This window comes from Suncus etruscus, chromosome Y (assembly GCF_024139225.1).
Source record: "Suncus etruscus isolate mSunEtr1 chromosome Y, mSunEtr1.pri.cur, whole genome shotgun sequence".
NCBI lineage: Eukaryota > Metazoa > Chordata > Mammalia > Eulipotyphla > Soricidae > Suncus > Suncus etruscus.
The window spans coordinates 755,035-774,425 of NC_064869.1; the positions used below are offsets into that span (position 1 = coordinate 755,035).

At 34.5% G+C, this 19,391-nt stretch overlaps 1 protein-coding gene across 1 annotated transcript; it reads left to right on the forward strand.

Annotated features, from left to right (window-relative positions):
- Window positions 1–905: 905 nt before the first annotated feature.
- On the forward strand, window positions 906–18,570 carry SRY (sex determining region Y). Its single transcript, XM_049767712.1, has 3 exons — window positions 906–1,006; window positions 4,658–5,258; window positions 18,394–18,570. The coding sequence occupies exons 1-3, from the start codon at window positions 906–908 to the stop codon at window positions 18,568–18,570; spliced, it is 879 nt and encodes a 292-aa protein (XP_049623669.1).
- The last annotated feature ends 821 nt before the right edge of the window (window positions 18,571–19,391 follow it).

The window sequence follows — 19,391 nt, forward strand, 5'->3', positions numbered from 1 at the left end:
AAGTATAATTAACCTTGTAGCCCGGAGGAGAGCAACACGGCCCGATACCATTCCCAGAAATGAGGCCTTACTCCCTTAACCATATCCCCGAGTTAAAAAGACATTCATTATTGTGTATATGTTACATTGTCTGTACAAAATTATTTCTGTAAGAACATTGCCCCCACCTTGTATCTGTTAGGAGTTTAGGAATGCAGTTAGAAGGTCACGTGATGTTTCCATGGAAACTGCTAATTAAGCATGATTGACATTGCCTTTTGCCTGCCTCCTTCACCTTCCCTATATAAGAAGGTGCTGAACCTTAATAAAAGCCTTTGAACAAATTTTATGTCTTGGGCCATTTATTATTAATCTCTCCCAGATTTCTTACAGGTGTGGTGTGATCTGAGCCTCGTAAAATAAAGATGCGGCCGTCCGTGAGCCTCTCGACTGATCCCCGCTGGCCAGGCCCCTCCAGGGGGCTTGCAGGACCCCGCATTTTATCTTTGAGATGTTCTATGTGATTCTCAAGCTGTGCAATTCTGTTCTTCTGGCTTTCTAAGGTTTTACAAATTTCTTTTAATTCTGTTTGTATGGAGTCTCATATTTTGTAGGAGTTCTTGTTTAAGTTGGTTCATTTGTTCATCTATTGATTTATTGTAATCTCTGGCCAGTGTGACTTTCATTTCTTCTAGCATGGCTTGGAATTCTATTCTCATGGCTGCTTTTATGTCTTCCTCTCTTGGGTCTGCGCGTTTTGGTGGACTTGGGAACTTGTTCTGATTTCTCTCCATCCCCCCTGTTGTTAATGTTTTTCTTGGTTTACCCATCTTTCTTTGCATTTATTGGCTTGACTTGGAGTGCAGTGCCTTCAGGTTTCAGCCCGCTTTTGCCACCTGTGGTGTGGGGCTGGGTCTCTTCTCGGGATGTGGCTCTACATGAGTATATTGGAGGATGTTGTTGAGTTTTGGATCTTCCCTCATCCTCAGTCCAGCCTGACCAATCATCACTCCCTTCAAGCCAGACAGTACAGGTTCACTCTCTGGCTTGTCCCTGTTCTTTAGAATGGCTGCTTTCCACCCGCCCTAGCCAGCGACCTCCTGCACGCACTCTGGCCTGTTCCAAGAGCTCTAGGTTCCCTAGAATGCCGCTTTCCACCTGCCCTAGTCAGCAATCTCCTGCACACACTCTGGCTTGTTCCGGGAGCTCAAGGTTCCCTAGAATGGCTGCTTTCCACACGCCCTAGCTGGCGACCTCCTGCATGCACTCTGGCCTGTTCCGGGAGTGCCAGGTTCTTTTGAATGGCCGCTTTCCACCAGCCCTAGTTTCGGGAGCTCAAGGTTTCCTAGAATGCCGCTTTCCACCTGCCCTAGTTGGCAACCTCCTACACACATTCTGGCTTGTTCAGGGAGCTCAAGGTTCCCCAGAATGGCTGCTTTCCACATGCCCTACCTGTCGACCTCCTGCATGCACTCTAGCCTGATCCAGGAGCTCAAGGTTCCCTCAAGCATAGCAATTTAAATTATGTTAATTCTACTAATCCATGAGCAAGGTATGTGTTTCCATTTACGAGTGTCCTCTTTATTTTATGGGGCAGAGTTTTATAGTTATCTTTGTATAGGTCCTTCACATCTTTAGTCAAGTTTACTCCAAGATATTTGAGTTTGTGTGGCAGTAATGTGAATGAAGTTGTTTTCTTAATGTTTTTTCTTCCCTATTATTATGGTGTATAGAAAGATTATTGATTATTGTGTGTTAATTTTGAAGCCTGCCATCTTACGATATGAGTCTATTGTTTCCAGAGCTTTTAAGTAGTCTTCGGGTTTTTCTAAGTAGAGTATATTGTCATCTGCAAACAGTGAGAGCTTGACTTCTTTTCCTATCTGGATTCCCTTTGATATCTTTTCCTTGCCTAATCGCTATAGCAGGTACTTCCATTGCTATGTTGAATAGGAGTGGTGAGAGCGGTCATCCTTGTATTGTGCCAGAATTAAGAGGGAAGGCTGTTAGCCCCCACTTAAAGAAGGCACACACCAGACGTGGCTTTTTGCCTTCCTGGTGCAATGTCTTACTCCCAAAAAAACAAAAATCACCTCTGCTCACTGATAATTTTTATTTCACTCACACTTAATTTATGATGTTAGAAGATGATTTTCTACAATATATAGTATAGTTTGGATTTTTGACTCTGTGTTTAGATGTTATATTGAGTAGCAATACAACCCACTTTTTAAATGCTGTACATTAAGTTTTAGTAGATAATTAAGATATAAATTATAAAGGTCGTATCTGTCTTTTTACTTAAATTAACTTCATTTATTATTTAAACATTCTAAGTGCTATCATTAACAAAACTGCTTTGTAGAAATTCATGCATAAAACATACAATTCCCTCTTGATTCCATTGATCTCTCTCATTGTTTCTTTTATGCATCACAGTTAACCCATTATAAGATTCCTATTAAAGCCTAGTTCTTTGTTTCCATTATCATTGACATATGGTAGTTTTTATATTCCAGATAGAAGACAGAACATTTTGTGTTTATCTTCTTCTAATGAAGTTAATTTAGCATGGACTGCTCCAAACCTATCCTTGTTAAACAAACTTAACTTAGCATGGAATGCTCCAAACCCATCCTTGTTACTGCATGACCTCATAATTTCTTAAATATTGAGTACTATTCTCTCATATAGACCTTTACTTGATCTATTTATAGTTTACTTAGATTGTTTTTAAAATTTGGCTATAGGGAACACTGCTGCAATGAATATGGGATAACAAATAATCTGAATAGAGTTATTTTGGTACTTCATATACACACAAAGAAGTGAAATTTTTGATTCATGTGGAGTCTCAATTTCTAATTATCTGAGAAGTGTTTAAACTATTTTTAAAGAAACATTATTTAATTTTGAATTTCCAATATTATTGTATTATAATTTAATTTATAACTTTATATTTGGTCAAAACCAATAATGTTTAGGACTGAACCCTAGCTTAATACTCATAAATCACTCCTGGTGTGGTTTATGAAATGAAGTGAACAGGAGCGATTGCATACAATGAAAGTGCCTTATACTTATATCTTAGCGCATATGCTATGTAAGCATACCTCTCTTATTTCAGTTGTTATTGACTAAAACATCTGCAGATGACTTACAAATAGATTTTATAATATAAAATTATTATTTGCCAAGATTTACCTTTCAAATTCTGTCTTGATTGCATTTCAAAAATATATTTTAAAAGTGTTATATTTTATGAAAATGTTTTAAGGTTTTATTTTATTTGAGGATGAATTTTATGTCATATCCAGTGGTATGTAGAGCTCACTCCTAACTTTGTGATCAGGGATCACTTCCAAGGGTTTCAAGGCACAGTTCATGGTGCAAGAGATTAAATTCATTATTTTCAAGATTTACACACTACCCACTGTAATATCTTTGTACTGGTTTTAAGATTTTAATTGGGAACATCCCAAAGTTTAGTAAACAAAAATTTTTAGTTATCTTATGTTATTTATAGAATGTAGTAGGTATAAATATCATTTTTAATTTAATGAACTATAAATTTTAAATTTAAACTTCAAAATTTGACTTCAACTTATTGTAAAATAAAGTTTAAATTATTTGTATCACTCTATTAGAGTTCTAATTTATGTTGCAAATATTTTGTTTTACTTCTTTATATAAAAGTGTTATGCAAAAGGCTTAATAGATAGCTTTTAAAGTATTAATGTCTTTTATGTAAAGCATAAAATACAGCAAATAAAAATATCTTCTCTGTACCTAAAATATTACTGTGAAAGATATGTAAGCCATTATGAAAAAAATTGTGTTTTAATCAGAAACTTTCTTTGACTTATATGTATTATATTATTAATTATATTATATGTTATGTTATGCTACTATATTATGTTATGTTAGTTTACCTCATTATGTTAATCAATTTTGTCTCTTGAATAAATTCTTACCAAAAAATATTTTCTTCTGAAAATCTGTATTCACATTTTATATCATAATTTTTCGTTGAATTTTATTTTTTCAAAGAAAATTGTATGTAAGTGTTCAGGAAATTAATTTTATTTTAGGATATTTATTATTCATATTCTTACAATAATCTATATAATACTAATATTATCAGTTATGTTTAGGATGTATAGCAGAGAATTTTAAACAATAACTTGAAAAGTAAAGAAATCAAACATTTTTTCATGAATTGGGTTACTTCATGACCTTAAACATGGTATGTAAGCAATTTTAAAAGATTACTATATTAAACTTTAATTAATCTTATTTTAAATAATGTGCCATTATACATAAAAATAAGTTGTATTTAAAGAACTGACACATATGATTACTAAAATTATTTATATATTTATTGAAAAGCTAGTTCTTTAATGTAGTTGATTAGATAATACACACAGAGGCCTGTAGTTATTATATACTGTTAAAATATTTTGCTTGAGAACAAGTAGATAGATAGAATTTGGCTAACTGCCCAAGGGTCAGCTTAAACGAAGGTTTTGGGGAGGAGGCTCATGTCGCTTCAAACATTACAGTGATAAAGTTGTACTTCAAATATCCCATAATGAGGAGATACTTTGTTGGTCATTCACAGGCTTAAAATCTGCTAGCTTTACTTTTTGAATTAATTAAATTGTACTTCTTCTACAAGGGTCACTGAGGACTTCTTCCCAGAATTAAAACAACGAAGTATGTTTCCTTTGGGGAAAACATCTTCTCTTCTTTGGACCAACAATGCTAACCTTAATAATGGGTATGAAACTACAAGATATAGTAGGAAGAAGAAAATGGACCACATCAAAAGACCCATGAATGCGTTCATGGTGTGGTCTCGCGATCAAAGACGTAAGATAGCTCTACAAAATCCCCAAATTCAAAATTCAGAGATCAGCAAACAGCTGGGATACCAGTGGAAAATGCTTACAGACATCGAAAAATGGCCATTCTTTCAGGAAGCACAGAGACTACAGGCAGAGCACCGAGAGAAATATCCAGACTATAAATACCAACCTCGTAGAAAGGCCAAGAGACTACAAAAAGATGAGAAAGCATTGCTTTCAAACTGCTCTTCCATGCTGTGCAACCAGGTGTATATGAATCAGAAGTCTATTTTCACTTATAGGGAAGATTACAGTTATATTGCACAGCCACAAATGGAGAAACAGTTAAACATTTCAAAAGGTTTAACTATATCTAGTTCTCTACTGCAACAGGAGCTTCCGAGTTTCTGGACAAGTTTACAGGTTGATCAGGTAATACATAATAGTTTTTTTCTAGAGGTACATTTCATCGTAATTCAGTACTCTCCTTACTCAATGTTTTTTTGTTGTCATCGTCGTTGTTGTTACTATTTTTCTATATAATTAAATTACCAGTTTATGTCAAATTTACTTTTATTAAATCTGTAGCTTAATTTTAAGAATCTACATGTTGGTGTATTTAAAATTATAATATTCTGAAATGGTAGTTTTTACCTGATTGCCCTTAAGCTATGACTAGGTGAATCAGACCTTTAAATCACGTAATTAGGGTTTAAATCATGTAAATTGAACATTGTTTAATGGAAAATAGACATTATGCTAATACTAACAAAATTTTTAAAAAAAGCTGCTGCCTTTAATAAAAAACACCCCAATATATAAAGTACTATCAAATAAATGCAGTGCTCTTTGAAATATATCTAGCTTTGTAAAAAACAATTTCTATATAGAAGATAATATATTTAATATATTTAAACAATATTATATTATTAACACTTTTGATTATTAATATATTAGAATATTAAATAATATTGTAATTTATCATTATAATATGATATATAATTATATGATTATATTGTATAATCTATTGTATTATAGTAATTATTATGATTTTAATAAATTAATAATGTTTAATATTTTGCATAATAATTTTTTATCTCTCTTATTTATAAAGAAAAGTAGTTTTTGCCTTTGGATTTTTATAATTTTCTCTATTTTGTATAGAAAATATATATGAGTGTAATAAGGATAAAGTAAAAGTGGGGTTGTAAAAGAGTGGTGGCAGTGAGCATCTGCTTTTTGTTTAACAGATATTTAATATTTTCAAAAATTAAAAAAATGACTGTATTGTTTATTCTGAGTACAAAGCACACCTGGAAGTATTCAGGGTTTCCTTCTTTACTTTATGTATAGAGATCACTCCTGGCAGATTACTCCCTTTTTGTAGTACCTTGTCTCTAGGGTCCATAAATTAAGCCTGGGATCCAAAACTTAAAGGAAAACAGTCCTATCTTCTGTACAAATAGCCAGCCTTAAAACCAACTGCTTTATTGAATTCATTGGACATACTATATCTCTCTGGATTTATTTAAAAATAAAACAATTTGCTAGTTTTTATATTATTGCCCAATATTTTACCATTTAATTCTCCTAAAGACCCATGAGATTCCAATTAAAATTTATACTAACAATCTATAAATTGTGTATAAAATTTATGCTATCAAATTGATAATAATACAGGACTAATGGCAGTTACTTCTTCAGTTCACAGGTTCTTTAATATTTAAAAAAATAAGACATTAAGTAATAAATATGCTGAAATAAGAGTTAGAAAAGTTTGTTAAAACAAGAAACATACACAAATTTTCTCTGGGAATCACCTTAATGTAGGACTAAGCAGAGTTCTAAAACATAAATTTTTATTTAATAAAAATTTTTTTCCTGTGCTTTATCAAGGTTCACAAAGTTTTCCAATTTGTTTCTAACAGATCTTTAGTTTATGACCTTTTGTGCTTCTGAGATAATATTTTAAATTCTATTTAGGCTTGGGGGTCTATCAGTATATTTAATACCTTTTAGGTTACACATTTTAACCTAGGGTTAGCCTGTTATTTTCACTTCTATGTTATACTTTATGATTCAAAGATCATAAGGCTCAAAGACTCATAAGATTCTTAACAACGTACTTAAAAAATTAACAATAAACAGATATTTAAGAACAATCTATTTTCTTATGGAAAAAATGAGAAAATAAATATTGTAGGATAGTAATAGAAAATGAATTCCATTTGAGTTACCTGCTACTAGGAAACAGGTTTCCCCTTCTAGAAGGTTATAAATCAAAGTTTTACATTCTAGACAATAAGAAAACAACCAACAATGTGTGTGTGTGTGTATATACACATATCTATATAATTATATATACTTTCTAGTGTGTGTATATATACACTAAACTAGCCTTTCTAGTGTATATATTCTACAATTTTATAAAAGTGTGCTTACTACAAAGATTAAAGAGGGAATCTATTTAATGCTATTGTTAAATACATCCTTTAAAAATATATATTGATGAAGGAGTTTTATATATATATATATTGATGAAATATATTTGTGAAAGATAACAATTTTCTTTGAAAAGTTTACCAAATAAGATAATGCAGGGCTTTAAACATTGTTTGAACTACTTTGCAACTTTGCATTAAAATACATTATAATATATTATATTATTATATTATATATTATATTAAATATAATACTTACATTTAAATACTTAATTTAAATAAGGCCCAAATAATTTTTATTACTAATAACACCTTACACAAATTATAACTGGAACTAAATTTAAAATATAACAGGGTTAGTTTCTAGTGCTTAATATCTTTATCAATGAACTGTTGATGATTTTTTTAAAATTATTTGGTATATTTTGGTCTTTTTAAAATTTTCTGTGCTTTCAGGTGTCTATTTTTAATAATATCTTTATTTAAACACCTTAATTACAAACATGATTGTGATTAGATTTAAGTCATGTAAAAAACACCCCCCTTCACCACTGCAACATTCCTACCACCAATGTCCCAAATCTCCCTCCACCCCACTACATCCCACCAGTATTCTAGACAGGCTTGATGGAAGTAATTACCTATTATCAATAGTGATAATCTTTGTATCTGAGCTTACATTAAGTTGGGGACCAATTAAAATGACCTTTTATAAAAGATGTGTTTCTTTAAAACTTTCACTTTTATTATTATTTATATAAGTTATATGGAATATCTATTAAATTTTATCTATCTATACTATAATAAAATAATTATGTAAAATCATATCATAGAAAATAATGTAACAATAAGATAATATATAGTATCTGATTATATATTATAACTATAAATTTTAGTTATTTTTGTTTTCAAGTACTATAATTGGAAGCACATATTTATAATGTTTTCAACTAAAATTTTAATAAAATACTTATCCCCCCTGATTTTATGTAAATATGTACCTAAAATATTATTCTCAACAATATGTAAGCCACTATGATCAAAATAAAAATTATATTAAAAACAAACAAAAGATATAACAATAAACAGATATTTAAAAACAATCTACTTTTTTTTTATTTTATTGTGACCAATGTGAATTACAAGTATTTCCACCACCATGTATTGTTCTGCCTCTGCATCTGTTAGATATTTAAAAACAATCTACTTTTTTTATTTTATTGTGACCAATGTGAATTACAAGTATTTCCACCACCATGTATTGTTCTGCCTCTGCCCCTGTTCCCACCATGCATCCTTTACATTCCCCATTTGCCCACTGATAGTATAACAGGTCCCTTGACGTAGCTATTGATTATGCTGTCTTTGACTTTGGGTTTTGGTATTTAGACCTGATCATTTTTTTATTCTACTCAATATTTATGTTACTGTTTGCTCCTAGTGCTATCATTCCCATTCCCTTCAATTTATGAGGCAGAACAAGATGATTCAACTTCTCTGATTCTTGTGGGGGGAAAAAGAGAAAGCTGAGGAGTTCATCTAAGAGCTATCACTATCAATTAAATAGAAGAATATAGATAAAGCAATGACAAAACACACAACAGCCACAATAAACAATTACCAAACAACAAGACAAAAGAAAAAAATATATATAAAAAAAGGAATGAAGGCTGGTGTGGCAATGTTGAGCTTAATTTTTGGTTTGTATTTCTTTGCTTTTCTGGATAGGCACAGTAAGTACTGAGGAAATTAGAAAGGAAATTCCCTTGACCTAATAGCTACAGGGTATTTCTACTCTTGAAGCATACTGTCATGGGAACAAAAACAGGCTCTGAATATACTCATTATAAAACCCAATAGTCATTTTATGGTGCTGGAAAATATTCTGCTCAGTTGTAGATACCAAAATCAGTCCTTTGTAGTTAGAGATCTTAGTGTTTGCAGAAACAAGTCTAGGATAGGGGCTAGAATGGTGGCTTAAGCTGTAGGTGTTTGCCTTACATGCACTGACTTAGGACAGACTGTGGCTCGATCCCCCAGAGTTCTATATAGTCCCCTAAGTCAGGAGCGATTTCTGAGTGCATAGCCAGGAGTAAACCCTGAGCCTAACCAGGTGTGGTCCAAAACAAAAAACAAAAAATGAAGAAGTAGTAGTAGTATAAGATACAGTCTTTCTTTTTGGTTTTGTAATTTTTGATTTGTTACAGTTGTTGTAATCAGTCTTCTGTTATTAATGATCTTGATTTTAGGATGAAACTTAGAAAATAGAATATCCTTATGCTTCATTTTGCTCAGTCTATGTTGTCTAAATCAGACCTCTGAAATTTGAGTTTTCAGTTTTTGCACAAATTTTAGGCCAAAGCCTAGGCTAGGGTCTTTCTTTTTTTTTTTTTTTAGCATAATTTTTATTTTAATTGTAGTGGCTTACATATCGTTCACAGTAATATTCCAGGTACATATTTACATTGAATCAGGGGAATTCCCACCACCGAATTGTCCTCCCACAACTGCTCCCATCCTACTTCCATATCCTCCACTCTTCCCCCAGGGGCTGCTAGAATGCGTGGTCTCCTCTGTGTCTAGTTAATTACTTAGTGGGCTTATAACTGTTTGGTCTTGTTGCCTCCATTATTTCCCCCTCTAGTTGGGAGGCAGGACTAGAAAGATCAAGTTATGTGGATTTGTTTGAGGAAGAGAAAGATAATATAATGGGGTAAAAATCGACTACGCCAACTATGAGTGGAGTCATTCTAGAGGCTCCTCCTCCTTGGTTTGAGGGACGATGGGGAAATGAAGAAGGTGAAACACCACAGCAGTTCAAAAAGAGGAATCAAATAAGATATTCAGTGAGCACTGCAGCCATAAAAATGTGCACCACATAGTTGCCATGGTCTTGAGATAGGAAATATGACAAGGCACAAGGAGGAAGAAGAGAAAAGAAGAAAAAAGTAAATAAATAATTAAAAAAATGGACTACTTCAATATTTATTCCAAAACAAAGAATTTGATCAAAACTAGATAAAAATAATAAAAAGTAAAAAAATTTAAATAAAAGGATTATATAGTGTTTTTTTTGTCTCTTCCCCCCCTGCATAGGCACAGTAAATGTTGGGGTTATCCGAAACAGAAATCCCCTTGGCCTAAGAGATACAGGGTTTCCCTACCTTGGAATATATTGTAATGGGATTATCTATATATTCCTTTCACGTTCATTTACTCTCCCCTTGGTGTTTTTGTGCCGTATGGAAGACTTCTGCTCTGATCTGGATGATAAAGACAGACCTCTAAATCTAGGGGTCTCAGTCTGTGCACAGGTCAAGGAGTGGAACTTATGATGATGACTTTCTTTGTGATTTTAGAAGTTCTGTTTTCTCGATGTCATTTTAATCTGTCTTCTGTGGTTAGTACTCTTGGCCACTGAATCTGAAGCTTGGATGGAGCCTGGGATATCGTATTTTGTTATGTTTCCAGAAGACCCGTTCAGTTGCAATTGCCTCAGTTAGGACTCTGGCATTGGAGGTCATGTTTGTTATGCAGGACATAGACTAGACCCTAGACTAGGGCTTTCTTGTTGGTCCCAGAATACATACTGCCCAGTCATGGTTCTATCAGCCATCTGTAGATCACGTTCTTGGCTTTTGCACAGCCCATAGTATGGTAAGTCTTCCAATTTTGTTTTATCATTAGTTGGTAAGGTAGGATATCCTGTTCTTATGTCCATTTGTTCCCTATTTTCTCATTGTCAGGATCTCATATTAGAACTGGCACATGTTGGAGATCGAGTAGTATTCAGGATTTGTCAGGTGGGCTTTGGTTCCTGTAGCTGTTGTGAAGAATTGTGTCGATTCTATGTCTAGGGTTCGGGTTTGATCGGTGTATAATCTTCTGGCGTCTAAGATGGATCCACATGCCATATTTTCAAGGTGGAAATTCCCCTGTATTGTAAATAAGTATGAATTTTTATCTCTAGTAGATAAGAGCTTGTTTATATACATGAAATTTCCCTTTGTAGTGTGCCTTTGCAGAAAGAAATGGTGCTTCATTATATTGCTAGTTCATTTGGGCGTGAAAAGAACAGAGAAACAAGTCACACACCCAAGAAACATAAAAATAGAAATAAAAAATATATATTTGCTCACATATGTATAGTGAAAAATGATTGTAAGTAAAATGAAATAAAAAATAAGGAGCTAATTTTATACAGGTCTTATACTTATGATGGAAGTATATGTTTCCCCATTGCCTTTTGAGATTTTCTTGTGGGGTGTGGGTTCCCAGGCACCTTTTTATCTCACACCCTGCCCTTCCTGAGATTGGTAAAAGATTTGAGGGGGGTCTTGTGTAAAGTTCTTGCAATGGGAGTCCTTTTAGGGCTAAGTGTGGTATCCAGCAACAGTCCACATTACGATAAGTTGGTAGGAAGAGTAACACAGCATGAGTCAGTAGGGGTGTTTGTTGTCTTTTCCTGCCAGGGACGAGGTGTGGGTTTGAGTGAATGTCCCTTTGCTCTGGTGCTGGGTACTGGTTCGTTGGGGTAGAAGGTCAGTAGAAGGTCAGTCTTGGTGCCTAATAGATTAAGAACTGAGGGTGAAGAGTTTTACTCAATTAGAAAATCTGGATGGGATTGAGGGGTGAAGGGGTAGTTGGATTCCTGGAAGGGGTATAGGGGAGAGTATTTGAAAGGGGCAGAAAGGAAGAAAGGGGAAAATAAGATGAAATAGGGGGGAGAAAAGGAAGAGGGAGTAGTGAGAAGAGAGGTGAAAAGAGTGGGGGCATGTCATTTTGCTTGAATATGAACGATGAGTGGGCCCCTTAGTATAAGTCTGCAGGCCACTGTTGCTGCTTCGGTGGTCTGGCTGGTCACATGCTTCAGGTCCTAAAAGAAGGTATGCCCTAGAGATAAAGGGTGTGTTAAAAAGTTTTGTCCGGACAATTTTGTAACACAACCTGGGTATGGTATTTCGTGTGCTTAGCTCTGAGATGCCATCTTAGGTTGTTCATCCTTTGTATCCAAGAACACCTGTGGACAGAAAAGCTGAGAGGTTATTTTGAATATATTAAGCTTAAGGCATAAACACCTATTATTTTGAAATACTTCGGTTGTAGTCAGTGATTTCCCGTGGTATTCTTTACCTGTAACCTTGTATAAGATCCCTAAGAGATTATTATGAGCCTTTGCAGTATCAGACTGATTACATACCTGTTCACTCTATGCTGCTGTTTCTGCAGATGTTGGTTTCTTTGTGGGTTAATGTGTGGTCGACTGTTTACGATGTTCCTCTATCATGTGTTCTGGGCACTTCTGCCCAGTATATGTGTGGTATTTCAGTGTTCGGAGTTTCTACCCTGTTAAATCCTGTTATTTGGTCTTTAAATATTAGTTGCGTATATGGTATAGTTTCTAGGTGATTCAGAATAGTGCTATCATTCTGTGTTTATCTTTTATCTTCTGATTTACTTTGTTTAACATAGTATGTTCAAGGTCTTCCCATGTTGCTGCAAAGCCTGTGATTGAATCATTTCTTACCGCCATGTAGTATTCCATTGTGTATAGATACCACATCTTAATGATCCACTCATCTTTTGTTGGACATCGAGGTTGGTTCCAAGAATTGGCTATTATACTGAGTGCTGCGATAAATAGTGGGGTGCACACATATTTGGGGATGAAATCCTTCGGGCTTGTGGGTAGATACCCAGGAGAGCAATTGCTGGGTCAAATTGTAGCTCAATTCTGAGTTCCTTGAGCACTCTCCAGACTGTTCTCCATAAGGATTGGACTAGGGGGCATTCCCACCAGCAGTAGATGAGAGTGCCTTTCATACCACAACCACGCCAACAGAGATTGTTTCCATCATTTTTGATGTGAGCCATACTCACTGGTGTAAGGTGGTACTTCATTGTTGTCTTGATTTGGATTTTCCTAATGATGAGTGAAGGTGCACATTTTTTCATGTGTTTGTTGGCCATCTTTTGATCTTCTTCAGTGAAGTGTCTTTTCAGTTCATCTCCCCATTTTTCTATGGCTTTATTTGGTTTTGTGGAGCTCATCTTTCTGAGTGCTTTGTATATTCTGGATATCAGCTCTTTATTGGACGTGTTAAGTGCAAAGATTTTTTCCCATTCAGTTGCCTGTCTTCTTGTGTTGAGTATGGTTTCTTTTGCCATGCAGAAGGTTTTTAGTTTGGTGTAGTCCCATTTGTTTATGTTTGATGCTAAAGTTCTTGCCATTGGCAATCTATCATCAAAGACTTTTGATATATAGGTCTTCGAGTGTTCTGTCTATTTTTTCTCAATAAACCTTATGGTTTTGGGTCTGATTTCGAGGTCTTTAATCCATTTTGAGTTGACTTTTGTATATGCGGTGAGGTATGGGTCAATTTTCAATTTCTTACAGGTGGTTTTCCAGTTGTGCCAACACCATTTGTTGAAAAGGCTTTTTTGGTCCCATTTCAAGTTCTTGGCTCTTTTGTCAAATATTAGTTGACTATATGTCTGGAAATTCTGTCCTAACACACTGGTCTGAGGCTCTGTCTTTGTACCAGTACCATGCCGTTTTGATCACTATGGCTTTATAGTATAGCTTCAGGTTAGGTAGCGAGATGCCACCCAGCTTCTTGTTTTTAGTATGTGTTTGGCTAAGCTGGGTCTTTTGTGGTTCCAAATGAATTTTATGATTGATTGTTCTAAGTCTTTAAAGAATGATGTCCTAATTTGGATGGGGATTGCATTAAATCTATATAGAATTTTGGGTAAGATGGTCATTTTGACTATATCGATTCTACCTACCCATAAGCATGGGAGGTTCTTCCATTTCCTTAGATTCTCTTCAATTTCTTTCTAAAGTCTTTTGAAATTTCCCTGGTATAAGTCCTTCACTTCCCTTGTAAGGTTAATCCCTAGGTATTTAATGTTTTTTGTTACTAATTTAAATGGAATTGACTTCTTAATCTCTCTCTTCTACTTCATTATTTGTGCAGAGAAATGCTACTGTCTTTTGTGAATTTACTTTGTAGCCAGCCACTTTGCTGTATTGGTTAATTATTTCTAGAGTTTTATGTTACACCCCACTCAGGAAGGGCACACATCAGAAGTGTTGCACTCCTGAAAAAGAATTATTTGCCAAAAAGGCCCGCTTAGAGTAGTCAAATCAGTTGACCCTTTGCGTGGATTGTTTGGCTATAATTCTAAACGTGGCAGTAACTATCTCTTTCTTTATTTTTGACCATTATTAGAAATCAGGCCTCAGTATTTCTAACAAAGGAGTACAGTGCTAAAAGCCCACCAAAAGTCTCCTGCTGAGAGCTCCTTTGTGATCTCTCTCTCTCCCCTCATTTTCTTAAAGGTATCTAGTTTCTTTTTAACTGTCTCTTCACATGCTAATTCTAGCTCTGATCTTATTGGTTTATCCCCTTTTCCTTTCTCCCTGGCGACACCCCAAATATCCGTCTATATATAGGTCCAACTCAAGGAATAAAGTCTCTCTCTCTGGCCTCACCTCTTGTTTTCACCATGTAATTCTGTGTGGTCTCATTTATTTCATATTTCATATTCGTCTCTTCGTGCTCTCGCTTGATTCCCAGTGGGAATAAGAACCCACTAAGTTTTGCTTAGGGATTATTTTTATCTCATTAGGATAAAGGTCCGCAGCAGTTTTACTGTGGACTCTTTAGAATTGTCTAAGTATATCATCATATCATCTGCAAAGAGGGATAATTTGAGTTCCTCTTTCCTAATTTGGATTCCTTTGATTCCCTTCTCTTGTCGGATTGCTATTGCTAGAACTCCTAAGATTATATTGAATAAGAGTGGAGAGAGTAGACAGCCTTGCCTAGTTCCTGACCTTAGTGGAAATGTTTTCAGTTTTTCACCAATGAGGATAATGTTGGCTGTGGGCTTTTCATAGATAGCTGTAACTATCTTGAGAAAAGTTCCTTCTAAGCCTATTTTGCTGAGTGTTTTCAACATGAATGGGTGCTGAATTTTGTCAAATGCCTTCTCTGCATCGATTGATATGATCATGTTGTTTCTGTTTTTCTTGTTGTTGATGTGGTGTATAATGTTGATTGATTTACATAGGTTGAACCAACCTTGCATCCCTGGGATGAAACCCACTTGGTCATGGTGTATAATCTTTCTGATGTAGTGCTGGATTCGGTTTGCTAAAATTTTGTTGAGAACTTTTGCATCTATGTTCATTAGGGAGATTGGTCTATAGTTTTCTTTCTTGGTGCTATCCTTGCCGTCTTTGGGAATGAGTGTGATAGTAACCTCATAAAAGGAGTTGGGGAGGGTTCCTGTCTTTTCTATGAGTTGGAAGAGCCTGTGTATCAATAGTAGTAAGTCTTCTCGGAATGTTTGATATAATTTACCTGTAAAACCATCTGGACCTGGACTTCTGTTCTTAGGGAATTTCTTAATTACATCGTCAATTTCCTCTGAAATGATTGGCCTGTTTAGATTTTCAAGATCTTCAGATTCCAGTCTTGGTGGCTGGTATTTTTTCAAAGAATCTGTTGATTTCTGCTGGGTTCTCTAGTCTAACTGAGTATAGTTGTTCATAATATGACATCATGATATGTTGTATTTCTTGGGGCTCTGTTGTAATCTCTTCCCTTTCATTTGTGATTCTATTAATTTGGGTGATTTCCCTCTTTTTTTTTTGGTGAGTCTTGCCAGTGGTTTGTCTATCTTGTTTATTTTTTCAAAAACCAACTCCTGGACTCATTGATTTTTTTTTGTATTGTTTTCTTGGTTTCTATGTTGTTTATTTCTGCTCTGGTTTTTATTATTTCTTGACTTCTCGTTGTGGTTGGATTTCTTTGCTGCAGTTGTTCCAGTCCCTTTAGATGATCCTTTAAATTGTTGATTTTGTTATTTTCCTATTTTCTGACATAAGTCTGTATTGCTATGAGTTTCCCCCTAATTACTGCTTTTGCTGTGTCCCACAAGTTTTGACAAGTTGTCTCTTCATTATCGTTTGTCTCAAGGAATCTTTTTATTTCTTCCTTGAGTTGCTCTTTGATTCAACTGTTGTTGAGTAGCATGTTGTTTAATCTCCAGGTTTTTGGTTTTCTCCATTGTTTCTTCTTCCAATCAATTTTGACCTTTGTTGTATAGTGATGTGATAGGGTGCTTCTGATGATCCTTACAATTGTGGTTTTATATAAATTATATTTATATCCTAAGGCATGGTCTATTCTGGAGAAGGCTCCATGTGGACTTGAGAAGAATGTGTATTCTGCTTTTGGGGGATGGAAGGCCCTATATAAGTCTATTAGCCCTAGATCTTCTATTTTTTTTTTCTCTAGGTTTGTGAGTAATTGCCTCACATATTTTGCTGAGTCTACATTAGGTGCATAAATATTGACCAGGGTTAGTACTTCTTGATCTATTGTTCCCTTGATCTGTATGTAGTGACCTTCCTTATCTCTGATCACTTTCTTGAGGTTGAATGCAATTTGGTCTGATATTAGGATGGCTATCCCTGCTCTTTTTTGTTTTCCATTGGCCTGAATAATTGATTTCCATCCTTTTATTCTAAGTCTGTGCCTGTCCTGCATTAGTAGATTTGTTTCTTGTAATCAGCAGAAGTCCGGTTTATGTTTTCTAATCCAGTTCTCTAGTATATGCCTTTTACTGGGAGAGTTTAGACCATTAACATTTAGGGAGATTATTGACAGAGGGCTGTTGTGTAGATGTGTTGTGTAGGGTTGTTGTTGCTGTTACAATTGGGAATTTGGATTGTGTAATTCGTCTCTGAGTAGGTCATTTAAGATTGGTTTTGTTTGTGCAAATATTGCTAGATGGTTTTTATTTGAGAATGTTTTTAGTCTTCCTTCCCATATAAATGAGAGTTTTGCTGGGTATTGGACCCTAGGTTGGAAATTTCTTTTATTCATTCGTTTAAATATGTCATTTCACTGTCTTCTTGCTTGCATTGTTTCAAATGGGAGATCAGGTTTGATTTTTATGTCCCTTCCTTTGTATTTGAGGTTTTTTTCTCCCTTATGGCTTTTAAGAGTTTCTCTTACTCTTTGTTTCTTGCCACTTGTATTACTATATGTCTTGGTGTTGGCTTATTAGGGTCTATTTTATTAGGGACTCTTTTTACTTCCTACAGTTGCATCAAGGTCTCTTTCCAAAGGGTTGGAAAATTTTCTGCTATTATTTCCCTGACCACTTGTTCTTCCCCTTTCCCTGTTTCCTCCCCTTCTGGTATACCTACAATTCTTAGATTATATATTTTGTCTTTGTTTATTAAGTACTGGACTTTCTCTTTCAGTGCTTTGCCTTTTATTTCCTTGTTGGTTTCCTGATGGTTTTTTATTGCAGTTTGTCTTCGAGTTTTTCTATACGCTTTTCTAGCTGTGAAATTCTACTCGTATAGCTTTTTACATTATTTATTGTTTCCTTAAATTCCATTTTATGGAATTTCTCATATTCTGTAGCAGTTCTTCTCTTAGTTGGTTGATTTTTTTCATCCGTGGTTTTCTTGTACTCGCTGGCTAGTGCTACTTTATTCCGTTTATCATGATTTGCATTTCTTTTTTCATGGCTGTTTTCAGATCATCTCGTGGATCTGTTCATTTTGGTGGACTTGGAAACTTGTTTGTGTTTCCTTCGATATCTCCAGATGTTAGGGTCTCCTTGGTTTACCCAGATTTCTTTGCAATTCTTGGTGTTGCCTGGTTTGCAGGGCCTTTCAATTAGAGCACACTTTTGCCACCTGCATTGTTTGATTTAGGTATTTCTGGTTTGTTTGGTATTTTGTTTCCAATTTTATGGGCTCTTAATTATTTAAGAAATTTGGGTGTTAGGTCTGAGCTGGCTAGACTTATATGTTGTCTTAGGCTATATTCACGCAAGCACGGTCGGCATGGTTGGGCGAGGCTTCCCTACCTGAGGCAGACAGGAAAAACCTGGCAGGGTGCTAGGGTCTTTCTTATTGATCCCAGGAAAAGTTCTGTGCAGTCATGGTTGTCAAAGTTTATGTTATATAATTAGTAATGTTGGTTTTTGTGCAGATCAAAGGATAGAGTGCCTTATGATTTCATCTTACCATTAGGAGATTAGATAGGATTACCTGCTCTTTGATCAAGTTGTTGCTGTTTCCATGTCATCAGGATATCAAATCAACCTGGTGCAAGTTGGTGTCAGACTGGTATTATGAACTCCTCTGGGAGTTTGGTTCCTGGTGCTGTGCAGGGATTTGTGACTATCCTACAGCATGGGATCTGCACTTTGGGGCTGGATGGTCGCTGTTCAGTCACATGGAGTCTAAGTCCATGGAGACCACATGATACATGTTTAGGGTGGAAGTGACCCTGTATTATAAAATTTTTGAGTTTTTATTCCAATTAAAAAAGAGCTTGTTTCTATACATAAGATGTCCACTATTATATTATGCTTATGTAAAATGGAACAGTGCTATATTATATTGCTGGTGCATGTGGGGGTAAAATGACAAGCTATAGAATCTCTGTGACCTGGTTTCAACTTGAGCTTTTATCCCAAAAAACTTTTTCTTTTAGAATTTTGTACAAAGCAGAACCCAAACTAGCTAAATTTAAAAAATTAAAATAGGGTTCAGAGCAGTGGCACAAGTGGTGTATATAAATTATATAATCATATAAGTTTTATGTATTATATATTATATAAATCATATTATAATGTATATATCATATAAATAATATTATATAGTATAAATATATGTTATACTGTTATATAATGTTATATTATATAATATATAATTTTATATATAAATATACCTGGTATATTTATATATCACATATAATTTACATTTATATCTAAATTATATATAATTTATATATTATATATATAATGTGTATATATAATTAAAAGATGAAAAAATAAAAACTTTTAAAAAGGTTGAAGGAGGCTACTTTTACATTTGGAAATAAGCACAGTAAGAGGCATAACTATTGAGGTATTATGTATAAAAATAAAATATATATATATACCCATTAAGTCTCTTGAGATATTCCTAGGGAAATAATATCCAGGATCCATTTTCCTTTCTTTATATTCAAACTATTTTTTCATCATTTTTTATTTTAATCAAAGTGGATTACATGTCTTTCACAGTAATATTTTAGGAACA

Excerpts from the sequence above, each read along its gene's own strand:
- SRY (XM_049767712.1), top strand. The coding sequence starts at position 906 with ATGTGGCTCTACATGAGTATATTGGAGGATGTTGTTGAGTTTTGGATC. Across the intron at positions 1,007-4,657 it reads CACTCCCTTCAAGCCAGACA|GGTCACTGAGGACTTCTTCC; the intron begins GTACAGGTTCAC and ends TTCTTCTACAAG. Across the intron at positions 5,259-18,393 it reads CAAGTTTACAGGTTGATCAG|GATATCAAATCAACCTGGTG; the intron begins GTAATACATAAT and ends CCATGTCATCAG.